We start from the raw sequence: 22,233 nt of genomic DNA on the forward strand, positions 1-22,233 counted from the left end.
TTTAATGTAATTGTTTCTGTTTAAAATGTTTTTTTTTTCTGAGTTTGTCCACTAGTACTTACAGTGTGACTTTAAATTTAAGCTCCATATGTTGTCACCTGAACCACCAGGAAAGGCAAGGTGGGTGCATTTGGCCAGAGATTCCTGAGAAATGTCATGTATATGAAAATACATACATAGATATCTAAATATATTTAAATGTATCTATTTTTTTATCTTCTATCTGTTGTCTACATGGCTAACAGATAGGGAAACTTTAAAATATATTCAAATCTGGTTAGGCCCAATAATAATACCTTATCAGAATCTTTCCTTTCAAGGCAAGAGGTTATATTAAGAGACAATGATTGTTTTCCATAAACAAAAACTCCTATGTTTCTTCATTCTGTCTTCCTTCTCTGTTCCTGGAAGGCACTTGTTTTGAATGCATATATAGTTTTTCTTTCCTTTTCCAAAATGTCACATAGTTGTTATAAAGTTACAATGTTTTATATTATTTTAAATTATAGTTTATATTACAACCTTTTCAGACTAACTTCTTTCACTTAAGTAATTTCACTAAGTAATATGCATTGAAATTTACTGTGGGGTGTTGTGGCTTAATATTTCACTTTTTTAAGCAAATATATTTACAAAACAACTGAGATTTAAAATCTAAAATTTCCTGCAACAAATCTATCTTGTTTGGAAATGATTTTTAAAATTATCTTTAGAAAAGTAGCACTGCACTGTCCTCCCGTTGTTTATTGATTTGCTCGAGCAGGCCCAGTAACATCTCCATTGCGAGTCTTATTGTTAATTGTGTTTGGCATATCAAATACTTCAAGGGTAGCTTGCCAGGCTTTGCCATGCAGGAGAGATACTCTCGGTATCTTTCTGGGCTCTCTGAGGGGGCAGAGGAATCGAACCCGGGTCAGTCTGGTCGGCAGCATGTAAGGAAAACGCCCTACCCACTGTGTTATCGCTCCAGCCCTTTAGAAAAGTATTTTAAAATAATTGGGTCACACATCCAGCAATGCTCAGGGGACACTCAGCTTAATGCTCTGGGGTCAGTCAGAAGATTCTGTGGTGCAGGGGATTGAATCTGGTCTTCTGCATGCAAAGCATGTGCTCAATTCTCTCCCCAGACCTAGAAGGACATTCAAAAGATAACTGGGAAAGATTCAATATTTACTAGGTATTTATTACTAGAAAGTTAGCAGTGGAGATGAGATCATTGAATTTTTTTAAAACTCATATAAAATAAATAATATTGGCATATTGAAAATAATAAATTACTCAGCTACTTTTTGAAGGTTTTTATGCGGCCCAGAGGCATCAAATTCCTAAGAAACGTAAAGTGAAAGAGTGCAACAGACAAATGAGAATATTTTAGCATCCACAAGAAATTTCTCCTTTGAACTCTATCCTGTTCCTGAGTGTCTGCTCTTTTCCATTGGGCTTCCATTCCATGAGGATGGCAATCTAACAACCACCCCGAAGTGTGTTAGCCCAGGACTGGAAGAAACACTGGGAATCGCCATATCAAACCTTTCACCAGAGGACTGAAGTTCTCTGTTTCCACTTCCCATTCCAGTAGGTGAATGTTTTCAAGTTTAAAACTGAAAACAGGAATGGGAAATTGTTCATGCTTGCTACATGGAAACAAATGCAATGAAAACATTTTTCAAAACGCAGGTAAGACTTCGGTATACTGAGCTACACTATTTGAAAGTATTCCACTTAGATTGTCATTTGAAAGGACCAGGAAAACTAAGCACTAAGAACGCAGGGTGGCGCTGCAGGCTTGGAAGTTGAAGAAAGGAAGGAACCTGTCTGGGCTCCTTTAAACGGATGCTGCGTTGGAGGGGGAAAAAAACCTGGCAGGAAGGGGTGTCTTTGTATACCGGTCACCCTAGGAAATCAGGGTCCTAGGCAGCTCCACGGAACTCGAATTCCGCAAGATTCTGCGACTCAGAGCCAGGGACAAAGCCAGTCCTAGCCGGTTTGCTGCAGACCCCAAGGCAATGGAGGCAGGAGAGGGAAAGGAATGCTCTCGGAAACAAAGGCAAGTTCTGATACTCTTTCTTTGTCTGGTTATAGCTCAGGCTGGTGCTGAACCTAGGCACTATTCAGTGGATGAGGAGATTGAGAGTGGCTCCTTTGTGACCAATTTGTTAAAAGATCTGGGGTTGGAGGCAGCTGATCTAGCTGCGCGAAGCCCCAGGGTCGTTTCCAAAGGGAAAAAAATGCATTTGCAGTTTGATGCACAGACTGGGGATTTGTATTTAAATGAAAAATTGGACCGGGAAGAATTGTGTGGCCAAACCGAGCCTTGTGTGCTACCTTTCCAGGTGTTACTTGAAAACCCTTTGCAATTTTTTCAAGCTGAGATACAGATTAGGGATATAAATGATCATTCCCCGGTTTTTCTAGACAAAGAAACAGTCTTGGAAATACCAGAAAGTATTGCTCCTGGAACTACTTTCTTAATAGAACATGCCCAGGACTTTGATGTAGGAAGCAACGGTCTCAAAAGTTACACAGTCAGCCCCAATTCCTACTTTCATCTTAAACTACAAGAAAGTTCCGATGGCATAATATTACCACAACTGGTGCTGGACAAAACATTAGATCGAGAGCATCAGCCTGAGATCAGATTAATCCTCACTGCGATTGATGGCGGTTCACCCCCCAGGTCTGGAACTACTCTGGTCCGAATTGAAGTTTTGGATATCAATGATAATGCCCCCGAGTTTGCAAAGCTGCTTTACGAGGTGCAGATCCCAGAAAACAGCCCCATTGGATCCCAGGTTTCCATTGTCTCTGCTAATGATTTGGACTTTGGAGTGTATGGAGAAATTACTTATGTATTTTTCCAAGCCTCTGAAGACATTCGCAAAACTTTTCGAATAAATGCAAAATCAGGAGAGCTTATTTTGACAAAGACACTGGATTTTGAGTCTATCCAGAGTTACACAGTAAATATTCAGGCGAAAGATGGTGGTGGGCTTTCTGGAAGCTGTGTAGTGTTTGTCCAAGTGATGGACCTAAATGACAACCCTCCGGAACTGACCATATCAACACTTAATACTGAAATACCAGAAAACTTGCAAGAGACCGTAATTGCTGTGTTCAGTGTTTCTGATCCTGATTCCGGAGACAATGGAAGGACTATATGCTCCATCCAAGATGATCTTCCTTTCTTTCTTAAACCATCCATTGAAAATTTTTACACTCTATTGACAAACACAGCACTGGACCGAGAGAGCCAGGCAGAGTACAACATCACCATCACGGTGACAGACATGGGCACCCCCAGGCTGCAAACAAAGCACACCATCACAGTGCTAGTGTCCGACGTGAACGACAACGCCCCCGCCTTCAGCCAGCCCTCTTACACCCTGCTGGTGGGCGAGAACAACAGCCCTGCACTGCACATAGGCAGCGTGAGCGCCACTGACCCTGACGCGGGCAGCAACGCCCAGGTGACCTACTCGCTGCTGCCTTCCCAAGACCCACAGCTGCCACTCGCCTCGCTGGTGTCCATCAACGCCGACAACGGGCAGCTGTTCGCGCTGCGCTCGCTGGACTTCGAGGCCGTGCGCACCTTCGAGTTCGGCGTGGGCGCGTGGGACCGCGGCTCGCCCGCGCTCAGCAGCCAGGCGCGGGTGCGCGTGCTGGTGCTGGACCGCAACGACAACGCGCCCTTCGTGCTGTACCCGCTGCAGAACGCGTCGGCGCCCTGCAGCGAGCTGGTGCCCAGGGCGGCAGAGGCGGGCTACCTGGTGACCAAGGTGGTGGCGGTGGACAGCGACTCGGGCCAGAACGCCTGGCTGTCGTTCCAGCTGCTCAAGGCCACGGAGCCCGGGCTCTTCAGCGTGTGGGCGCACAATGGCGAGGTGCGCACTGCGCGGCCGCTCAGCGAGCGCGACGCGCCCAAGCACAGGCTGCTGGTGCTGGTCAGGGACAATGGCGAGCCGCCGCTGTCGGCCAGCGTCACGCTGCACGTGCTGCTGGTGGACGGCTTCTCGCAGCCCTTCCTGCCACTGCCCGACGCGCCGCCCGACGCGCCTCCCGATGACCGCCTCACCGTCTACCTGGTGGTGGCCTTGGCCTGCGTGTCGTCGCTCTTCCTCTTCTCCCTGCTGGCCTTCGTGACCGTGCGCCTGTGCAGGCGGGCCGGCCCGCCCGCTGGGGGCCCCTACCCGCTGCCCGACGCGTACTTACCGGGACACCTGCTGGACGTCAGTGGCGCTGGGACCCTGTCGCACAGCTATCAGTATGAGGTGTGTCTGGCGGGGGGCGCTGGCACGAATGAGTTCAAGTTCCTCAAGCCCATTCTGCCCACCTTCCTTGCTCAGGATGAGGAGAGGGGTAATGAGGCAAACCCCGCTTTCAGGAATAGCTTTGAATTCAGTTAGATATATTAATTAATAGGGCTCTACTGAGCCTTATTTGAGGAAACATTTGAGGAAACGTTTGAGAAAACATTTATTTGAGAAAATATTTATGTGCCCATTAGTCGTGTTCATTTTTATTAAAAATACATCCTTATTCAATTTATTGCCTGTAAGAGATATTCTGTTTTGCTTTTAGATGGATAAAATGCAACTCATGGTATACTTATTTCTTAGTTTTAAGGTAAATTAATTCTATTTAAAGTATGTTGTTAAATTGTTTTTTGAAAATCTTTAGGTTAAAGCTCCTTTTTGGAGGAGGGGGCTCCCAAGCAGTGCTCAGGATACTGGGAGGCCCTTCCCAGCTAGTCGGGTGTGGTCCTTTGGAGTAACTTTACAAAACTCAACTTCTAAAGTTCTTAGGTACTTTTGTGACCTTACCTTGCTACATATTTGTTATCACTTTATAAGGTAATTCTTTTTCCTGCTCAGAATATTTGTATAGGTATATTTTTCTGGGTCACTTTAACTTTAACCCTGTGACTGTAGCACTGTAGCACTGTCCTCCCGTTGTTCATCGATTTGCTCCAGTGGACCCAGTAACGTCTCCCTTGTGGGACTTTGTTGTTACTGTGTTTGGCATATTGAATACGTCACGGGTAGCTTGTCAGGCTTTCCCATGCAGGTGAGACACTTTTGGTAGCTTGCCGGGCACTTCGAGAGGGGCGGAGGAATCAAACTCCAGTCAGCTGGGTTGGATGGCCACATACAATGCAAGCACCCTACCCGCTATGCTATCGCTCCAGTCCGACCCTGTGACTAAAGTTAGCTAAAACTGTTAACAGATTATGACCATCCAAGCACCCTCTGATATTGTTCTAAATATATGCTTTCTAAAACAGTGTATGCGTTTGAAAATTCTGATTAGTGATTACAAACACCTACGCAGAAATTGTGGGGAAAATTGGGCCCCACAACCATTCACATTAATTCACTATCACTATCACTATCACTATCACTATCACTATCACTGTCACCCTGTTGTTCATCGATTCACTCGAGCGGGCCCAGTACTATCTCCATTCGTCCCTGTCACATGCTAGTGTAGCCCAATGCCATATTGGTGGCTCCTTCAGGATCAGGGGAATGAGGACCATTCATTTTTGACATATCAAGTACGCCACAGTTAGCTTATCAGGCTCTGCCGTGCGGGCGGGATACTCTCGGTAGCTTGTCGGGCTCTCCGAGAGGAATGGGAGCTTTTGGGGCAGCCTCTAAACACCTTTACAGGTGTTCCTACTCAGGCATATAGTTGGATATGATACTCTCAGTAGCCTGCCAGGTTCTCTGAGAGTGAGAACTAGAGAATAAGAGGTAATAAACCAAGCTTCCGGGAGCTTGGTCTTAGAGTCTCTGGATCCTGGCCATTGATGGGGTTACATGGCAGTTGGTGGGTGTAACTGTCTAGCTACTGGAAGGTGGGGGATCTGGGTGGAGGAGGCCCAGTCCTGAACCGAGCAGGCTTGGAGATCTCAGCCCTGGGTAACTGCACACCTGGGTTTCTCTGCCAGTTCCTCGTCCAAGCATGTGGAGAGTGGTCTCAGCATGGCTTTGGCTGGGTCCTGGAGGTCTTCAGTTGTCGGGGCTCTGCTCAGGGTGGAGAGGGAAACTCAATCCGCCTTCCTCTAAGGGGCCCCGGTGAGGCGCAGGGGGAGGAGAGACTCTAAAACCACATTAATTCATGCACAATAAAACAATCACTAATATTAAAAAACGTAAGTAATGGTGCCAGAGAGATAGTACAGAGCTTAAGGCTTTTTCCTTCTATGTGGGTGACCTAGGTTCCATCCCTGGAACCACTAATCATCTCCTGAACACCATCAGAAGTGATTCCTGAGCACAAAGCCAAGACTAAACCATGGTCACTGCCAGATGTGACCTCACACCTGAAAAAAAGTATTTTAATAATACGACTTCTATTTTTGGTTTTGGGGCCACACCCAGTGGTGCTCAGGGCTTAGTCCTGGCTCTAAATTCAGGGATAACTCCTGGCAGGCTCACGCATGGGACTGTATGGGATGCCAGGGATCAAACCTGAGTCAGCCACATGCAAGACAAGAGCCCTTTCTACATTATCATAGCTTAGTCCTGAGTTCATTCATTTTCAAAGACACAGTAATACTTCCTCTCTTTTCCCAGTTATGTCATTAACAACTTCTGCTTCAAGGGTTCTATTCCTTGCTTCTACACCTGGTCTCCTGAACACCACCAGCAGTCACTCCTGAGCACAGAGCCAGAAATATCAAGCTCTAACAGATATGGTCAAATGTCTCCCCACCATAAAAATAAAATAAAACATTTGTTTTCAATACTCCTGTAAAAATAATTTTGATATTAAAAATGGCCTATTTGTTAACTTTGAGCACTTCATTAAAATCCAGAACATTGGGGGAAATATATGTATTTGACCTTGATCAAATTTTAGAAAATTTACATGTAATTTGACATACTTTTAAAAAATTTATGGAATAATTATGTTTCTATTAGAAATATGACTATAGAAGCTGAAGTGATAGTACAATGGGTAGGGTGTTTGCCTTGTATGCGGCTGACTCAGGTTCAATCTCTGGCACTCTATCTGGTCCCCCGAGCACTGCCAGGAATAATTCATGAGTGCAGAGTCAGGAGTAACCCCTGATTATCACCGGGTGTGACCCAAAAAAGACAAAAGAAAGAAAAAAAAGAAAGAGAGAAATAAAGAGAGAAAGAAAGAAAGATGTTTGCCTATAAGAAAAAAATACTTATCTTAGTCTTATTCTGGTTTCTTTCTTTTATTCTTTGGGCCATTTCAAGCTGTGCTCAGGGCTTACTTCTGGCTCTGCACGCAGGGATCACTCTTGGCAGGCACAGGGGACCATATTGGGTGCTGGAGATTGAACTGAGGTCAGCTGTCTGCAAAGCAAGGGCCTTATCCACTGTATTATCTCTCTGGCCCCTATTATGGCTTACTTTTTTATATTTTGTTTTCATAGGATTTCTATTTCCCCTTCTTCCCATTTCCTTGTTTTTCACTGATTATTCATTTTAAGTACCTGAGTTAAGTTTAATAGCTCCCCATTTGTTGCATTGCTAGTACAATGACTGGAAAACTAGGTTCTTAATTAAAAAATTAATGATTATATTTCTGTTCCTCATAATAGGTTACTATTACAATAGCTTGCATCTATGATCAAATAAAGCAACAAAGATCTAGAAGTATAATTGTTATTTTTATGATCACCAAAATTGAAAGTAAACTTAATAGGTATACTTTTAACTAACATTACTGACAAATGTGAAAAATTTACACTGGAAACATGATGTTTGAGTTATTTCATTCTCTGCCTATGACACTGCAATAATTTCCCTTTATTCTTATTTTTGTCTGTTTGCTTTTTGGGTCGCACCCAGCGATGCACAGAGGTTAGTTCTGGCTCTTCACTCAGGAGTTACTCCTGGTGTTGCTCAGGGGACTATATGGGATGCTGGGAATCTAACCCGGGTTGGCCACGTGCAAGGCAAACGCCCTACCCGCTGTGCTATCTCTCCAGCCCCAATATCCCTTTATTCTTAAATAAAATCCATCTACCAATTATTTGGCCCAATTTTCCTCCCCAGCTTTGTCTTCCTACTATTCTTGAGACACTAAGACTGGGGCATACTGTCCTTCCTTTAATATATAGAATAGTTTGCTTTACAGTTCTAAAGCTTTATATATCAATTTCCAATTTAGGGAGTTTTCCCTTTTTATAACTTTATTCCAAGTTTAGCCTGAAAAACTTTTTTTGTTAATGTTAAAGATTAAATGGAACATCTCTGGGTAAATTCTCTCAAATCTTCTTTAATTTAGGTTCCTCTACTGCATATTTTCAATGCACTCTTTAAACGTCCTCTGCACCTCCATTTCTCACTCTTTGCTTAAATATTGATCTAAAATCTGTTTACCCAATTAGATGGTAAACTATTGCTTATATAGTTTGTCCTTGTTATCATTACATGATTAATTTCTACAAACTCAATATGCATGTTTCCACAGCTGAAAGATGGTTTTGCTAGTGAAACAGGTACATATATGAAACCAATGATGGTAAATTTATTGTCAAGTGGGAATAAAGAATTATGTTCCTTCAGTGAGCATAAAAAAATGTGGGAGAAATTAGTCACTCGTGATCCTCTGACTTGACTTCAGGACGTGGCTATTCTATTTGTTATCATCTTTCACATAATGTGTTTCTGAGTATAAATAAAATATATAAATGTTATTTAAGATATGGAAAGTAAGATATTGAATCATGTAATTTAGAGGAGAAAAAACCTCATGAACTGTATATATAGCAATCAGAGCTAGTGGGAGGACGGAAACTAGTAGCCCTTAACAGCAATCCACTTATCGCAAATTAAAAGAAAGGCACTAATTTTGCCTAGCATGTGCTTGATTCCTCAAGATTGTTTTTATTTAATTTATGTATCTCAAGAAATTACTCTAAGTAGCACCAACAAGGTTTGATAATTAAACATTATCAGCAAAAAAAAAAAAAAATCCTTAAATACTAAATACCTTCTCTAAGAATTTGATACTGCAAGTGGACGCATGGTGGCGCTGTTGACTAAGGCGAATTCAACCACAGGCGATGCATTTATATCCCTAAGATTCAGTGCAGTAAACTCGGGGCTGTGAACCAAGGCAGATTCTTAAGGAAGCAACTCCGAACCTCTCAAAAGGATTACTCGTTAGACTATCTTCAAAGCTCTGGAGGCATAAGACAGAGTTTCTTAGCATTGTCAGAGGCTGAGCCTGACTATATTACTTGGAATAACGCAGCTGAAGTGCAATGGAGGCTGGAGGAGAGCGCTTTCTTAGACAAAGGCAAGTCCTGTTTCTCTTTGTTTTTCTGGGTGGGTCTTTGGCTGGATCAGAATCCAGGCACTACTCTGTAGCTGAGGAAAAAGAAAGGGGTTATTTACTGGCCAATCTAGCAGAGGATCTCCGAATGAGTGTAGGAGAACTGGAAGGGAGGGGTGCCCAAGTTGTATGCAAAGGAAACAGACAGTATCTTCAGCTCAACCACAAAACCAGTGATTTGTTCCTGCTTGAGAAATTGGATCGGGAAGAGCTATGTGGCCTCACAGAGCCATGTACACTGCGTTTTCAGATACTGCTGCAAAACCCTTTGCAATTTATTACGAGTGAGCTCCAGGTCATAGATATAAATGACCATTCTCCAGTATTCTTTGAAAATGAAATGCAGCTGAAAATCTTAGAAAACACTCCACCAGGAACAGTAATTCCTTTGGGAAATGCTGAGGATTTGGATGTGGGAAGAAACAGTGTCCAAAATTACACAATCTCTCCTAATGAACATTTCCATGTACTCACACGTAGCCGTAGGGATGGGAGAAAATACCCAGAACTAGTGCTGGACAAAGCGCTGGACCGAGAAGAGCAGCCAGTGCTGGATTTAACGCTAACAGCACTAGATGGTGGTTCTCCACAACGCTCTGGCACAGCCCAGATTCACATACTGGTCTCAGATATAAATGATAATGCTCCAGAATTTACGCAGCCACTCTATGAAGTTCAAGTTCTGGAGAACAGCCCCATTAACTCTGTTATTCTCACTGTCTCAGCTTCTGATTCAGATACAGGACATTTTGGAACAATATCATATGCATTTTCTCATGCTGAGGAAGAAATTCGCAACACTTTTCGACTAAATCCAATTACTGGTGATATCCAGCTAGTCAAATATTTGAATTTTGAGGCAATTAATACTTATGAAGTCGACATTGAAGCCAAGGATGGTGGGGGGCTCTCAGGAAAATCAACAGTGATAGTTCAGGTAGTTGATGTAAATGATAATCCGCCAGAACTGACCTTGTCATCAATAACCAACCCAATCCCAGAGAACTCACCAGAGACCATCGTGGCCATTTTCAGCGTTTCTGATCTAGACTCTGGAGAGAATGGGAGAATAACATGTTCCATAGAGAACGATCTCCCCTTCTTTCTGAAGCCCTCTGTAGAAAACTTTTATACCTTATTGTCAGAAGGAGCGCTGGACCGAGAGAGTCAGGCAGAGTACAACATCACCATCACGGTGACAGACATGGGCACCCCCAGGCTGCAAACGCAGCACACCATCACAGTGCTAGTGTCTGACGTGAACGACAACGCCCCCGCCTTCAGCCAGCCCTCCTACACCCTGCTGGTGGGCGAGAACAACAGCCCCGCACTGCACATAGGCAGCGTGAGCGCCACTGACCCCGACGCGGGCAGCAACGCCCAGGTGACCTACTCGCTGCTGCCTTCCCAAGACCCACAGCTGCCGCTCGCCTCGCTGGTGTCCATCAACGCCGACAACGGGCAGCTATTCGCGCTGCGCTCGCTGGACTTCGAGGCCGTACGCGCCTTCGAGTTCGGCGTGGGCGCGTGGGACCGCGGCTCGCCCGCGCTCAGCAGCCAGGTGCGGGTGCGCGTGCTGGTGCTGGACCGCAACGACAACGCGCCCTTCGTGCTGTACCCGCTGCAGAACGCGTCGGCGCCCTGCAGCGAGCTGGTGCCCAGGGCGGCAGAGGCGGGCTACCTGGTGACCAAGGTGGTGGCGGTGGACGGCGACTCGGGCCAGAACGCTTGGCTGTCGTTCCAGCTGCTCAAGGCCACGGAGCCTGGGCTCTTCAGCGTGTGGGCGCACAATGGCGAGGTGCGCACTGCGCGGCCGCTCAGCGAGCGCGATGCGCCCAAGCACAGGCTGCTGGTGCTGGTCAGGGACAATGGCGAGCCGCCGCTGTCGGCCAGCGTCACGCTGCACGTGCTGCTGGTGGACGGCTTCTCGCAGCCCTTCCTGCCACTGCCCGACGCGCCGTCCGACGCGCCTTCAGATGACCGCCTCACCGTCTACCTGGTGGTGGCCTTGGCCTGCGTGTCGTCGCTCTTCCTCTTCTCCCTGCTGGCCTTCGTGACCGTGCGCCTGTGCAGGCAGGCTGGCCCGCCCGCTGGGGGCCCCTACCCGCTGCCTGACGCTCACTTCCCGGGACACCTGCTGGACGTCAGCGGTGCTGGGACCCTGTCGCACAGCTACCAGTATGAGGTGTGTCTGGCGGGGGGCGCTAACACGAATGAGTTCAAGTTCCTCAAGCCCATTCTGCCCACCTTCCTTGTTCAGGATGAGGAGAGGGATAATGAGGCAAACCCCGCTTTCAGGAATAGCTTTGAATCTAGTTAGATGTATTTTAACTAATAAGGCTCTACTGATTCTACTCTAGATAAATTCATTTATTTTAATTATTTTAGTTGATTGTGTTTTAAGGAACATATTTCAGATTCTGTTTCTAAATTCAAGTCACTAATACAATTAGCCTTACTGAGTATAATCAGACAATGTTCTTCATAAGACTTCTAAAGTAACTGAGATTGATTAAGTTTATGGAATAAGTAAATGTGTTTTCTTTAAGATGCATTTTTTAGAGGCATAATCTCAAACTAATCTAAATTTTTGTTTTACATTTTCTCTTATTTTTGATACTATGTATTCTTTATATAGTTAAAAGTAAACAAAGTATAGAATAGGGCCAATTTATCTTAGTTTTTTCTCAAGGGTATTCTGATGACCAAGGAATATGTGATAATCAACAAATGCTTTTATATTTGGCTCCAATCTTCTTTGTAAGGTGCATAGTGAGTAGATGACCATTTTACTGGAAAACTGAGATGTGTTATAAATCAGAGGGTGTTCTTTTTTAATTTCAATGATGTATGTTTATTTAATCCCTAAATGCTTTGTGGTAAAAGTAGTGGCTCATTTACCATTAACTCCTTGACACATGGTGATATATGAGTGAAATATTTACTTTTATCTCCTACCCCCCTTTGCACTGATTCTGGGTGTTTTATATATAATCCTTCTGGGATTAACAATGTCTATTTAAGCATCTCTCTCTGATAGAGTAAATAAAAGATTGTTTATAAGGACAGGAAGTTCTAACGATGAGGCAGAATCACCATTAAAATCTAAATGAACTACAAGTAAGAATAAAATTTTGAAGTAAATTAAAACAACACAACCCAGTGAAACAAACTAAGTTTGAAGAGGGGGGCTGCTGGGCCATATCCTCCAGTGCTCAGGTCTTAGTCTTGGCTCTGCGCTCATTGTTCACTCCTGACAGTTCTCAGGGGACCATCTGTTACGCCAAGGATCACAGCTGGGATGGCTGCATGAAAGGCAAGTGCTACAACTGTTGGTTTCTGAACTCTGGTTCAGAAAAACTTATTTTTCAATTACAAAAATAATCTTTAACTGGAGTAGTAAGAAAAAAATATTTTTTCTGATCATAGGCATCTTCCCATACTTAGGTATAAAACTTCCCAGAATTAAATGTTGTGGTCTTTTCTAATCTTACTTTTGAATAACTTTAAAAATTATTTATGGGAACAATTAAAATAGATTAAATTTTAGTTTACTTTAATAGGTGAGCATTATTGTTTGCTTTACAGTTACTTCATTGAGAGGCCGGTGTCACAATAGAGCAGGTAGGGCGTTTGTTTTGCACTCAGCCCAGGTTCAGTCTTCAGTACTCTTCCTGGTCCCCCATGCACTCCTGAATATGGGCCACCCCCCAAATTAAAATTAAATAAATTATAGTTATTTCACTTAAATAGCCAGCTAGTATATCTAATTTTTCTGTCTAGAAGGAAATTCCAAAAGATAGTTCCTTTTATACAAATTTCTAATAAAATTTGCAAAGCATTTGATATTGACAACCATTGTTAGAAATTATAGAATAATGATCTGGGAAGTATGACTTAATGAAATAAAAATATAAGTTGAAATCAAATACCTATTTTAACAATTCTGCTTTGATTTTAGCTATTTATATTTAATTCTCCTTAGGGTTCTTACTTCAAAAACAAAATAGCCCACAAGATAATGAGTTTAAAGAACATTTTATCATTTTTAAAGACTACAAAAGTGAGACAACTCAACACTTCAAAGTATATGTTTAGCATTTTGAGCTTTAGGACTATGTGTATTCAAATTTTTGTAAAATTATTTATATTGGACTGGAAGAGCACTCAAAAGAGTGGAGTGCAGGCTTGAGATTCACTGAGCACTGGTTTGGTTCCAGGTACCACGTGGCCTCCTGAGCACCAAGGATATAGCCCTGGTGCCTCCAATACCACTGCAGAAAACCCCTACTAAATAAAACAACTTATTTTTTATCTTTCCTTCCATGATATTTACATTTTTTGCCTATATTTTACCAGGAAGGAATTAAAACTGCTTAATTTCCAGGATAGCCCTCTAAATAGTTCATCTTTTTTCCATATTCAAAGCAAAGGATATTTTACACTCATGTCTAGAAACTGTAACACTGTAGCACTGTGGGCACCAGTAATGTCTCCATTGTGAGACTTGTTCTTACTGTGTTTGGCATATTGAGTACTCCACAGGGACCTTCCAGCCTCTGCTGTGCCCCAGCGGGACACTCTCGGTAGCTTGCCAGGCCCTCCAAGAAGGACAGAGGAATCGAACCTGGATCAGCTGCATGAAGACAAATGACTTACCTGCTGTGCTATTGCTCCTAGATGTAAATTGTTATATGAATATTTCAGAATGAATAATCATCTTCCCTAACTGGAGTGGAACATTATTTCAGGATATTATATTTTATACCTTTAATTCTGGTTTCATGTAGATATAACAGATTTCCTTCTTGTAAATTTGGCAGTTGTGGGGGAATAATCCATGTTACAATAATTTAGATTATCCTTTTAGGTTATTGCTTGATTTTTTAAATATGCTTTTTATTACTATGGCTCATGATTTACAGTAGTACTGATATTACTGTTTTAGATGTATAAGACTATACCCACCATCAGAGTGCCAACATTCTGCCCTAGGTTCCTGCTTGCTACCCTCTCCTGCCATCAACTGACTCACTCCTATTGGCAGAATCTCAGGCTTTGTTTCCATTGGCTTATTCCCTTACTTCCTTTCTTTATACTCCTAATATCATCAGACAAAATTTGTCCTTCCTCTGACTCACTTTGCCATCCAGTTCCATCCAATTTATAGCAAAATCCAAAGCTTCATACTTTTTTGGAGGGGGGAATTGCTCAAAGCTACACCCAGATGTGGCAGGGGTCTGGGCCTTCCTTCTACAAAACTATCTCTTTGAAATATCTCTCCAGCCCTCATTCCTCCCCCCTTTCTTCCCTATCTTTCCTTCCTTCCTCCCTTTCTTTCTTCCCCTTTTCTTTCTTCTTTTGGTTATTGGGCCACACCAGGCACTGCTGAGGACTTACCTCTGGTTCTACACTCAAGTATCATTCCCAGAAGGCTTGAGGGTGCTGGGGATTGAATGGGGTCAGTCATGTGCAAGGCAAATGCCCTACTTGCTATACTATAGCTCTGGACACCCTCATCTTTTTCTTTTTTTAAAAAAAATTTATTAGTGAAACACCATGAGGTACAGTTGTAGACTTACAATTTTTTGTGCTTGGGTTTCAGTTATACAATGATCAAATACCCATCCCTCCACCAGTGCCCATTTTCCACCACCACGGGTCCCAGTATCCCTCCCACCCCCCATCCCACCCTGCCTCTGTGGCAGGGCATTCCCTTTTGTTCTCTCTCTCCTTTTGGATGTTGTAGTTTGCAAAAGAGGCATTGAGTGGCAATCATGTTTGGTCTATAGTCTACTTTCAGCATGTTTCTCCCATCCTGGGAGTATCCTCCCAACACCCTTTATTTGGTGCTCCCTTCTCTATCTGAGCTGCCTTTTCCCCTAGCATGTGCGGCTGGCCTCCAAGCCATGGAGTAAAATTCCTGGTACTAATCTTAGCCATTCTTGGGTGTTAGTCTCCTATTTTGTTAGTTTATGTTCCCCAGATGAATGCAATCTTTCTATGTCTGTCCCTCTCTTTCTGACTCATTTTGCTTAGCATGATACTTTCCATGTACTACCACTTGTATGTAAATTTCATGGCTTCATCTTTTCTAACAGCTGCATAGTACTCAATTGTGTAGATGTACCAAAATTTCTTTTGCTAGTCATCTGTTCTTGAGCACTCAGATTTTTTTTCAGATTCTGGCTATTGTAAATAGTGCTGGAGGGAGGGAGAGAAGATTTGCACAGCGTTGGGGATGAACAGGAAGAGACCCCTCATCTTTTTCTTAACCTGAGTAGTATTATATTGTGTTTATATACCACATTTATTTATCCAATCTTTTGTTGTTGGGCTCTTGAGAGCACTTATTTTAATTTTATACCTTAGTAATATAAAATATCTATACATAGATTTCTTTTCCATATATTTAAAACTATAGGCAAGTTGTTAAATATCTTTCATAGATTTTACCTCATCAATAATAAACATAAACCATTCATTTTGCCTTCAATTTCTATCTTTTTAGTGATGGCTATGAGTTGGAGGTTGTGCCATACCTAATGATGCTTAGATGCTCAGGGGTCATTCCTAGCTCTGTGTTAGAGGGCACTCATGACATACGTTGGGAGACCATATGTGGTGCCAGGATTTAAATGAGGTCTGATGTGTACAAGGCAAACACCTTAACCACAGTACTGTCTCTCCAGTCCTTCTGGTACCAATCTATAGAGAAAGTCAAACCATTTTCAAGATTCTTATATTAACTGAAATCTTGAATACAAATATTTATGTATGTATATTTAGTTTTTGAATCACATCTGATGACGCTCAGGGTTCACTCCTGGCTCTGAACTCAGGAATTACTCTTGGCAGTGTTCAGAGTACCCATATGGGATGACAAGGACCAAATTTAGGTCAGACATGTGCAAGGCAAGTTCCCTATCCAATACACTATTGCTTCAGTCCCTGGATACAAATATATTTCATCCATGAGATCTATGTACCTAACCCACAACTAAATTATGGATCTAAATTATCTAAAATGTTTATTTCACCTCTTCAATTTTACCTAGAAAGGTGAAGGAATGGATGTTGAACCATGAATATACTGAACTCTGCCATCCTACACAGTGTATGACCGTTGGAGGCTTATTTAAACTCTCTGTGTCTCAGTTTTTTATCTTTAAAATGTAATTGTTGACAACAATTATCATCTTCTAAGGGTTTGAGGGGAATAAAATGGATGTCACTGTCACTGTCCTCCCATTGTTCATCGATTTGCTCGAGCGGGCCCAGTAACGTCTCCATTGGAGACTTTGTTGTTACTGTGTTTGGCATATCAAATACGTCACGGGTAGCTTGCCAGGCTTTGCTGTGTGGGCGAGATACTCTCGGTAGCTTGCCTGGCTCTCCAAGAGGGGCGGAGGAATCGAACTTTGGTCGGCCATGTTGGCTGCGTCAAGGCAAAAGCACCCGTGGATTAATGTAAATAATAATATCTGTCCCAAAAGGTACTTTGTATCTTAATAAAATCACGATTTCATTTATTTTGGATTGTCAAAAGCAAATTAAAAGAAGTAATTTATAACACTATTTCTATGTTATATAGCAAGAAATAAACAAAATATAGTTTGAATTTTGTTCTGAGGTATATTTTAATTAAATATAACTATAAATTGGATATTTAAGTGAGAACAATTATATAGGGAGGTTTTTATTTTATATATGAATCTATATTCTTTCTTTTCTTTTGGATAGGTGTTTAATTTTTATTTCATTTAATGTTGTCACATATCTCCTCTGATTTGCCCTAAATGTATAAAGAAAAATCTAAGGTGTATTATTATTTTAAAGTTCCTGTGTTTTTTTGGGGGGGGTTATGCATACCCAGATGTGCTCAGGACTTACTCCTCTTGCTGATCTTTGGGGACTCTATGTGGTGGCAGGGATTGAACTGGTCAGCTGCATGCAAACCTTATCCACTGTACTATCTTTATGGTTCCATAAGGCTGTTATTCGGATTTCCATTTTTACTATTTCTTATGGAAACAAAAGAAATAAAGTGAAACTAAATTGAATTTACCAGTACTTAGCACTCTGAGAATTCTATATCCAGTTTAGCTATATGTATACAAGATGTATAATCTGATAATAACCTTACATAAGTAGAAGCATAATAATTAAGAGTGAAATGTTGCTAACTGAATTGATACTTATAGAATAACTGCTATAATAATGCCTCTTAAAAATAATGTCCCTAATAATTCTTGTCTCTTAGTATTCTTGGATGATTGACATACTTTTAAAATAATTTGTTCAATGAAAAATTAAGTAATTAATTAAATTCTATGAGATCTAAGGAGAGAACATTCCATAAGTTTGAAGATAAAGGATACTCCATTCAGTACACTAGTTAAACTCCTATAAGTTTGTCTCAGTTAACTCACACTATCAGGATTATAATGTAAGATGATAATAATATTAATGATTATAAACATCATAGTTAATATATTTGCTGGTCTCCTTTTTATAAACATGTATTTCTTCTTCATCACACATGAGTAGATAAAGCCAAAGGTACTTTCTAGTTGGATTTAAGTATTTTAAGTTAGGGTCTTTCACTTTCCCCAGAATTATTTGGTTGAGAAATAGGACATCTGGGATATAAAGATAAACGTGCTAAGAAACAAACAGTATAAATACAAATCTCTAGCAAGATAATCAATAACTTTATCTTTAAAATTGTTCTGACTTTACTCACTTCATTTTTTCTTGATGTAATCCTGGGAAGTCAAATAGAATTATCAAGTCTTTTTGCCCTGGAGCCTCTCTTTCCAGTTTCCTCTGAATGTCTAAGAATCTGATTCTAATACATTTGACTTCCTCCAAAGTTTAGTTGGTTTACACTGTAAAAGGAATTATAACAGAATAAGAAACTTCTAATCTATCTGCATTACTATTTGTGTTACTATATAGCACAGTGGATATTATTATAGAGTATAATTATTGTTTTATAATTATAAAACAATAGTTTTATTCTTTGTAAAAAAATCTCTCTGAGACAACATAGTAAGAAAGTCTTTAAATTTTTTTTACCATTTTAAATCTTAAGAGTATATTTCCCTTAGGGGTTTTGCAAAGGAGAACTGAAGTTAACATTGCACAAATGAGTATATTGTCTTATGCTCAAATTTATTATAGAAATTGCACAATAATGTAATAATCATATAAATTTTTCAACTTAATGGAAAAAACAAGTTTTGTAAAAACGTCTATCAGTTCTTTCTAATGGACACTTCAAAATTCAGACACTACAAGATATTTGACAATATTTGTTTCTCAATCAGGACACAGGGTGGCGCTGCAGGCTAAGACAGTGAACCAAAAACCCTAAAAAGCTCCCGTATTCCTTTGTTGCATTAGGGAATTGATAACGCAGAAGAAGCTTTTTGCCAACCTTATTGGGTTACCAAGGGGTTTGGGCGGCTATAAACAAAAAAATTTTAAGACTGGAAGCAACATTGTGAGGATCTTCCCAAGCAAGAAATCAAAATGAGTATCTGAGCTTTGTTGTGGTTCCTGAAGAAACTGGATGTAAGCACTTAATAATGGAGACGCTACAGAGAATGCAACCAAACAGGCAAGTGGCAGCCTTTATTTTGATGTTGTTCTTGTCTCAGACTCTCACAGAGCCTATTCGTTATTCTGTGATGGAGGAAACACAGAGTGGCTCTGTGGTAGCCCATCTGACTGAGGACCTGGGCCTGGGAATCGGAGAACTGGCAGCTCGTTTGGCCCGGGTGGTGCCTGACGATGACAAGCTGCATTTGCAGCTGGATCGTCAGACCGGAGATTTGCTTTTGAGGGAGAAACTAGACCGGGAGGAGCTATGTGGTGCCACTGAACCATGTGTACTGCATTTTCAAGTGTTCCTGGAAACCCCGGTGCAGTTTTTTGAAGGAGAATTATCAGTCCAGGATATAAATGACCACTCCCCTGTATTCCCAATGAGGGAAATGCTCTTGAAAATACCAGAAAACAGCCAGCCAGGCTGTCTGTTTCCTCTTAAATTAGCTCAAGATTTGGACGTGGGCAGCAATGGTCTTCAAAAATATACTATCAGCCCCAACTCTCATTTTCACGTTGTCACTAGAAATCATAGTGAGGGGAAGAAGTACCCAGACTTGGTGCAGGACAAAGCACTGGATCGAGAGGAGCAACCAGAGTTCAGCTTAACTCTCACTGCGATGGATGGTGGGTCTCCGCCAAGAACAGGCACTGTGACTGTGCGAATCCTGATCTTGGATGTTAATGACAACGCTCCTGAGTTTCTGTATAGCCCATATGAAGTTCAGGTTCTTGAGAACAGTCCTGAGGACTCCTTAATTCTTACAGTTTTCGCTCGGGATATAGATGATGGAAACTTTGGGAATGTTACCTATGGCTTCTTCCAAGCCTCAGATGAAATCAAACAAACTTTCTCAATAAATGAAATATCAGGAGAAATCCGACAGAAAAAAAAATTGGATTTTGAACAAATTAAATCTTACCAGATAGAAATTGAGGCTACTGATGGTGGAGGTCTTTCTGGAAAAGGCACTGTACTCATAGAGGTGGTAGATGTGAATGACAACGCCCCTGAACTGACCATATCATCACTCACAAATTCCATCCCAGAAAATGCTCCAGAGACTGTAGTCTCCATCTTCCGGGTTCGAGACAGAGACTCTGGAGAAAATGGAAAGATGATTTGCTCCATTCCAGATAATCTACCGTTCATTTTAAAACCAACTTTCAAGAACTTTTACACTTTGGAAACAGAAAGCCCACTAGACCGAGAGATTCAGGCAGAGTACGACATCACCATCACGGTGACAGACATGGGCACCCCCAGGCTGCAAACACAGCACACCATCACAGTGCTGGTGTCCGACGTGAACGACAACGCCCCCGCCTTCAGCCAGCCCTCCTACACCCTGCTGGTGGGCGAGAACAACAGCCCCGCACTGCACATAGGCAGCGTGAGTGCCAATGACCCCGACGCGGGCAGCAACGCCCAGGTGACCTACTCGCTGCTGCCTTCCCAAGACCCACAGCTGCCGCTCGCCTCGCTGGTGTCCATCAACGCCGACAACGGGCAGCTGTTCGCGCTGCGCTCGCTGGACTTCGAGGCCGTGCGCACCTTCGAGTTCGGCGTGGGCGCGTGGGACCGCGGCTCGCCCGCGCTCAGCAGCCAGGCGCGGGTGCGCGTGCTGGTGCTGGACCGCAATGACAACGCGCCCTTCGTGCTGTACCCGCTGCAGAACGCGTCGGCGCCCTGCAGCGAGCTGGTGCCCAGGGCGGCAGAGGCGGGCTACCTGGTGACCAAGGTGGTGGCGGTGGACAGCGACTCGGGCCAGAACGCCTGGCTGTCTTTCCAGCTGCTCAAGGCCACGGAGCCCGGGCTCTTCAGCGTGTGGGCGCACAATGGCGAGGTGCGCACTGCGCGGCCGCTCAGCGAACGCGACGCGCCCAAGCACAGGCTGCTGGTGCTGGTCAGGGACAATGGCGAGCCGCCACTGTCGGCCAGCATCACGCTGCACGTGCTGCTGGTGGACGGCTTCTCGCAGCCCTTCCTGCCGCTGCCCGACGCGTCGCCAGACGCGCCTCCCGACGACCGCCTCACAGTCTACCTGGTGGTGGCCTTGGCCTGCGTGTCCTCGCTCTTCCTCTTCTCCGTACTGTCCTTCGTGACCGCGCGCCTGTGCAGGCGGGCCGGCCCGCCCGCGGGGGGGCCCTACCCACTGCCTGACGGGCACTTCCCGGGACACCTGCTGGACATCAGTGGCGCTGGGACCCTGTCGCACAGCTACCAGTACGAGGTGTGCATGACTGGAGACCCTAGAACTGGTGAGTTCAAATTCCAGAAGCCATTATTCCCCAATCTGTTGGTTCAGGACACCAAGAATGAAATTAAAGAATCTCCCAGCAGCACAAACAGCTTTGTATTTAGTTAAGTAATTGTCAAGTGAACATTTCCTTGATTTTGGTCAACACAACTCCCTTTGCATTGCTTATTTTTAAAAATTGCATTGTGTATTCAAACCTATGCATGTCTCTTATCATACTAAAATTTTTCTTAAAAATTTTAAGTTCCCTTAGCATTTCAATGGCACTGAATATTTAGTGTATGTTTTCTTCATATTTTATTTCCTATGTAGAATCATCTATCCATAACTATTAGTTACTCAAATAGGTTTCGAAGAAATTGTATTAAGTTAACTTCTTTCTTAATGTCTTTTTACTGTAATACTTAAAGCTTTATATGATCTTGCAGCTCTATATGTGGTGGCATTTGTCTTAATCATATAACATTATCCTTGCAAAGTGCTTGAAATTCTTTAGGACTCTCTGTACTGAGAACATATAACTTACAAGGCTTGTTTCTCCCTAATTGTACTTAAATATGCTTTTATTAAAATATTAACACAGCAAAATTTTGATATCTTCATTGTGAGAACCACATAAACAATTATATATGAGCATTTTGTGGCTACTTACATAGCACATTGTATGTACTAATATTAGCGTTTTAAGTTTTTTTTCTTTTTGGGTCACACCCGGCAATGCACAGGGGTTACTCCTGGCTCTGCACTCAGGAATCACTCCTGGTGGTGCTCAGGGGACCATATAGGATGCTGGGAATCGAACCCAGGTTGGCTGCGTGCAAGGCAAATGCCCTACCTGCGGTGCTATCACTCCAGCCCCTAAGCTATTCTTGTTATACATAACAAGGAGAAGATCTACATCATTTGACAACTCTTTCACTAAATTAGATAGATCAAATCAAAACTTGGTAAATTCTTTTACAATTTTTAAGAAGTTTCTGGGTTGGGGATTTAGCTTAAAGGCTGAACAGGAACATTGCAAATGGGAGATCCAGGTTTG

General features: G+C 42.7%; 2 protein-coding genes across 3 annotated transcripts; both read left to right on the top strand.

Annotated features, from left to right (window-relative positions):
• The first annotated feature begins 1,920 nt into the window (after positions 1–1,920).
• Positions 1,921–4,453, top strand: LOC130032743 (protocadherin beta-2-like). Its single transcript, XM_056124292.1, has one exon. It carries the CDS (start codon positions 2,007–2,009, stop codon positions 4,401–4,403), a length of 2,397 nt encoding a protein of 798 aa, XP_055980267.1. The 5' UTR covers positions 1,921–2,006; the 3' UTR covers positions 4,404–4,453.
• A 4,784-nt stretch (positions 4,454–9,237) lies between these two features.
• Positions 9,238–21,338, top strand: LOC130032745 (protocadherin beta-4-like). Of its 2 annotated transcripts, XM_056124293.1 has the most exons (2): positions 9,238–11,506; positions 21,168–21,338. In XM_056124293.1, exons 1-2 carry the CDS (start codon positions 9,251–9,253, stop codon positions 21,300–21,302), a joined length of 2,391 nt encoding a protein of 796 aa, XP_055980268.1. In that variant the 5' UTR covers positions 9,238–9,250; the 3' UTR covers positions 21,303–21,338. The 2 variants fall into 2 exon arrangements, with proteins under 2 accessions (XP_055980268.1, XP_055980269.1); XM_056124294.1 differs by lacking the exon at positions 9,238–11,506 and having other exon boundaries at positions 18,754–21,338.
• The last annotated feature ends 895 nt before the right edge of the window (positions 21,339–22,233 follow it).

Source organism: Sorex fumeus, unplaced genomic scaffold (assembly GCF_029834395.1).
Source record: "Sorex fumeus unplaced genomic scaffold, SorFum_2.1 ptg000051l, whole genome shotgun sequence".
NCBI lineage: Eukaryota > Metazoa > Chordata > Mammalia > Eulipotyphla > Soricidae > Sorex > Sorex fumeus.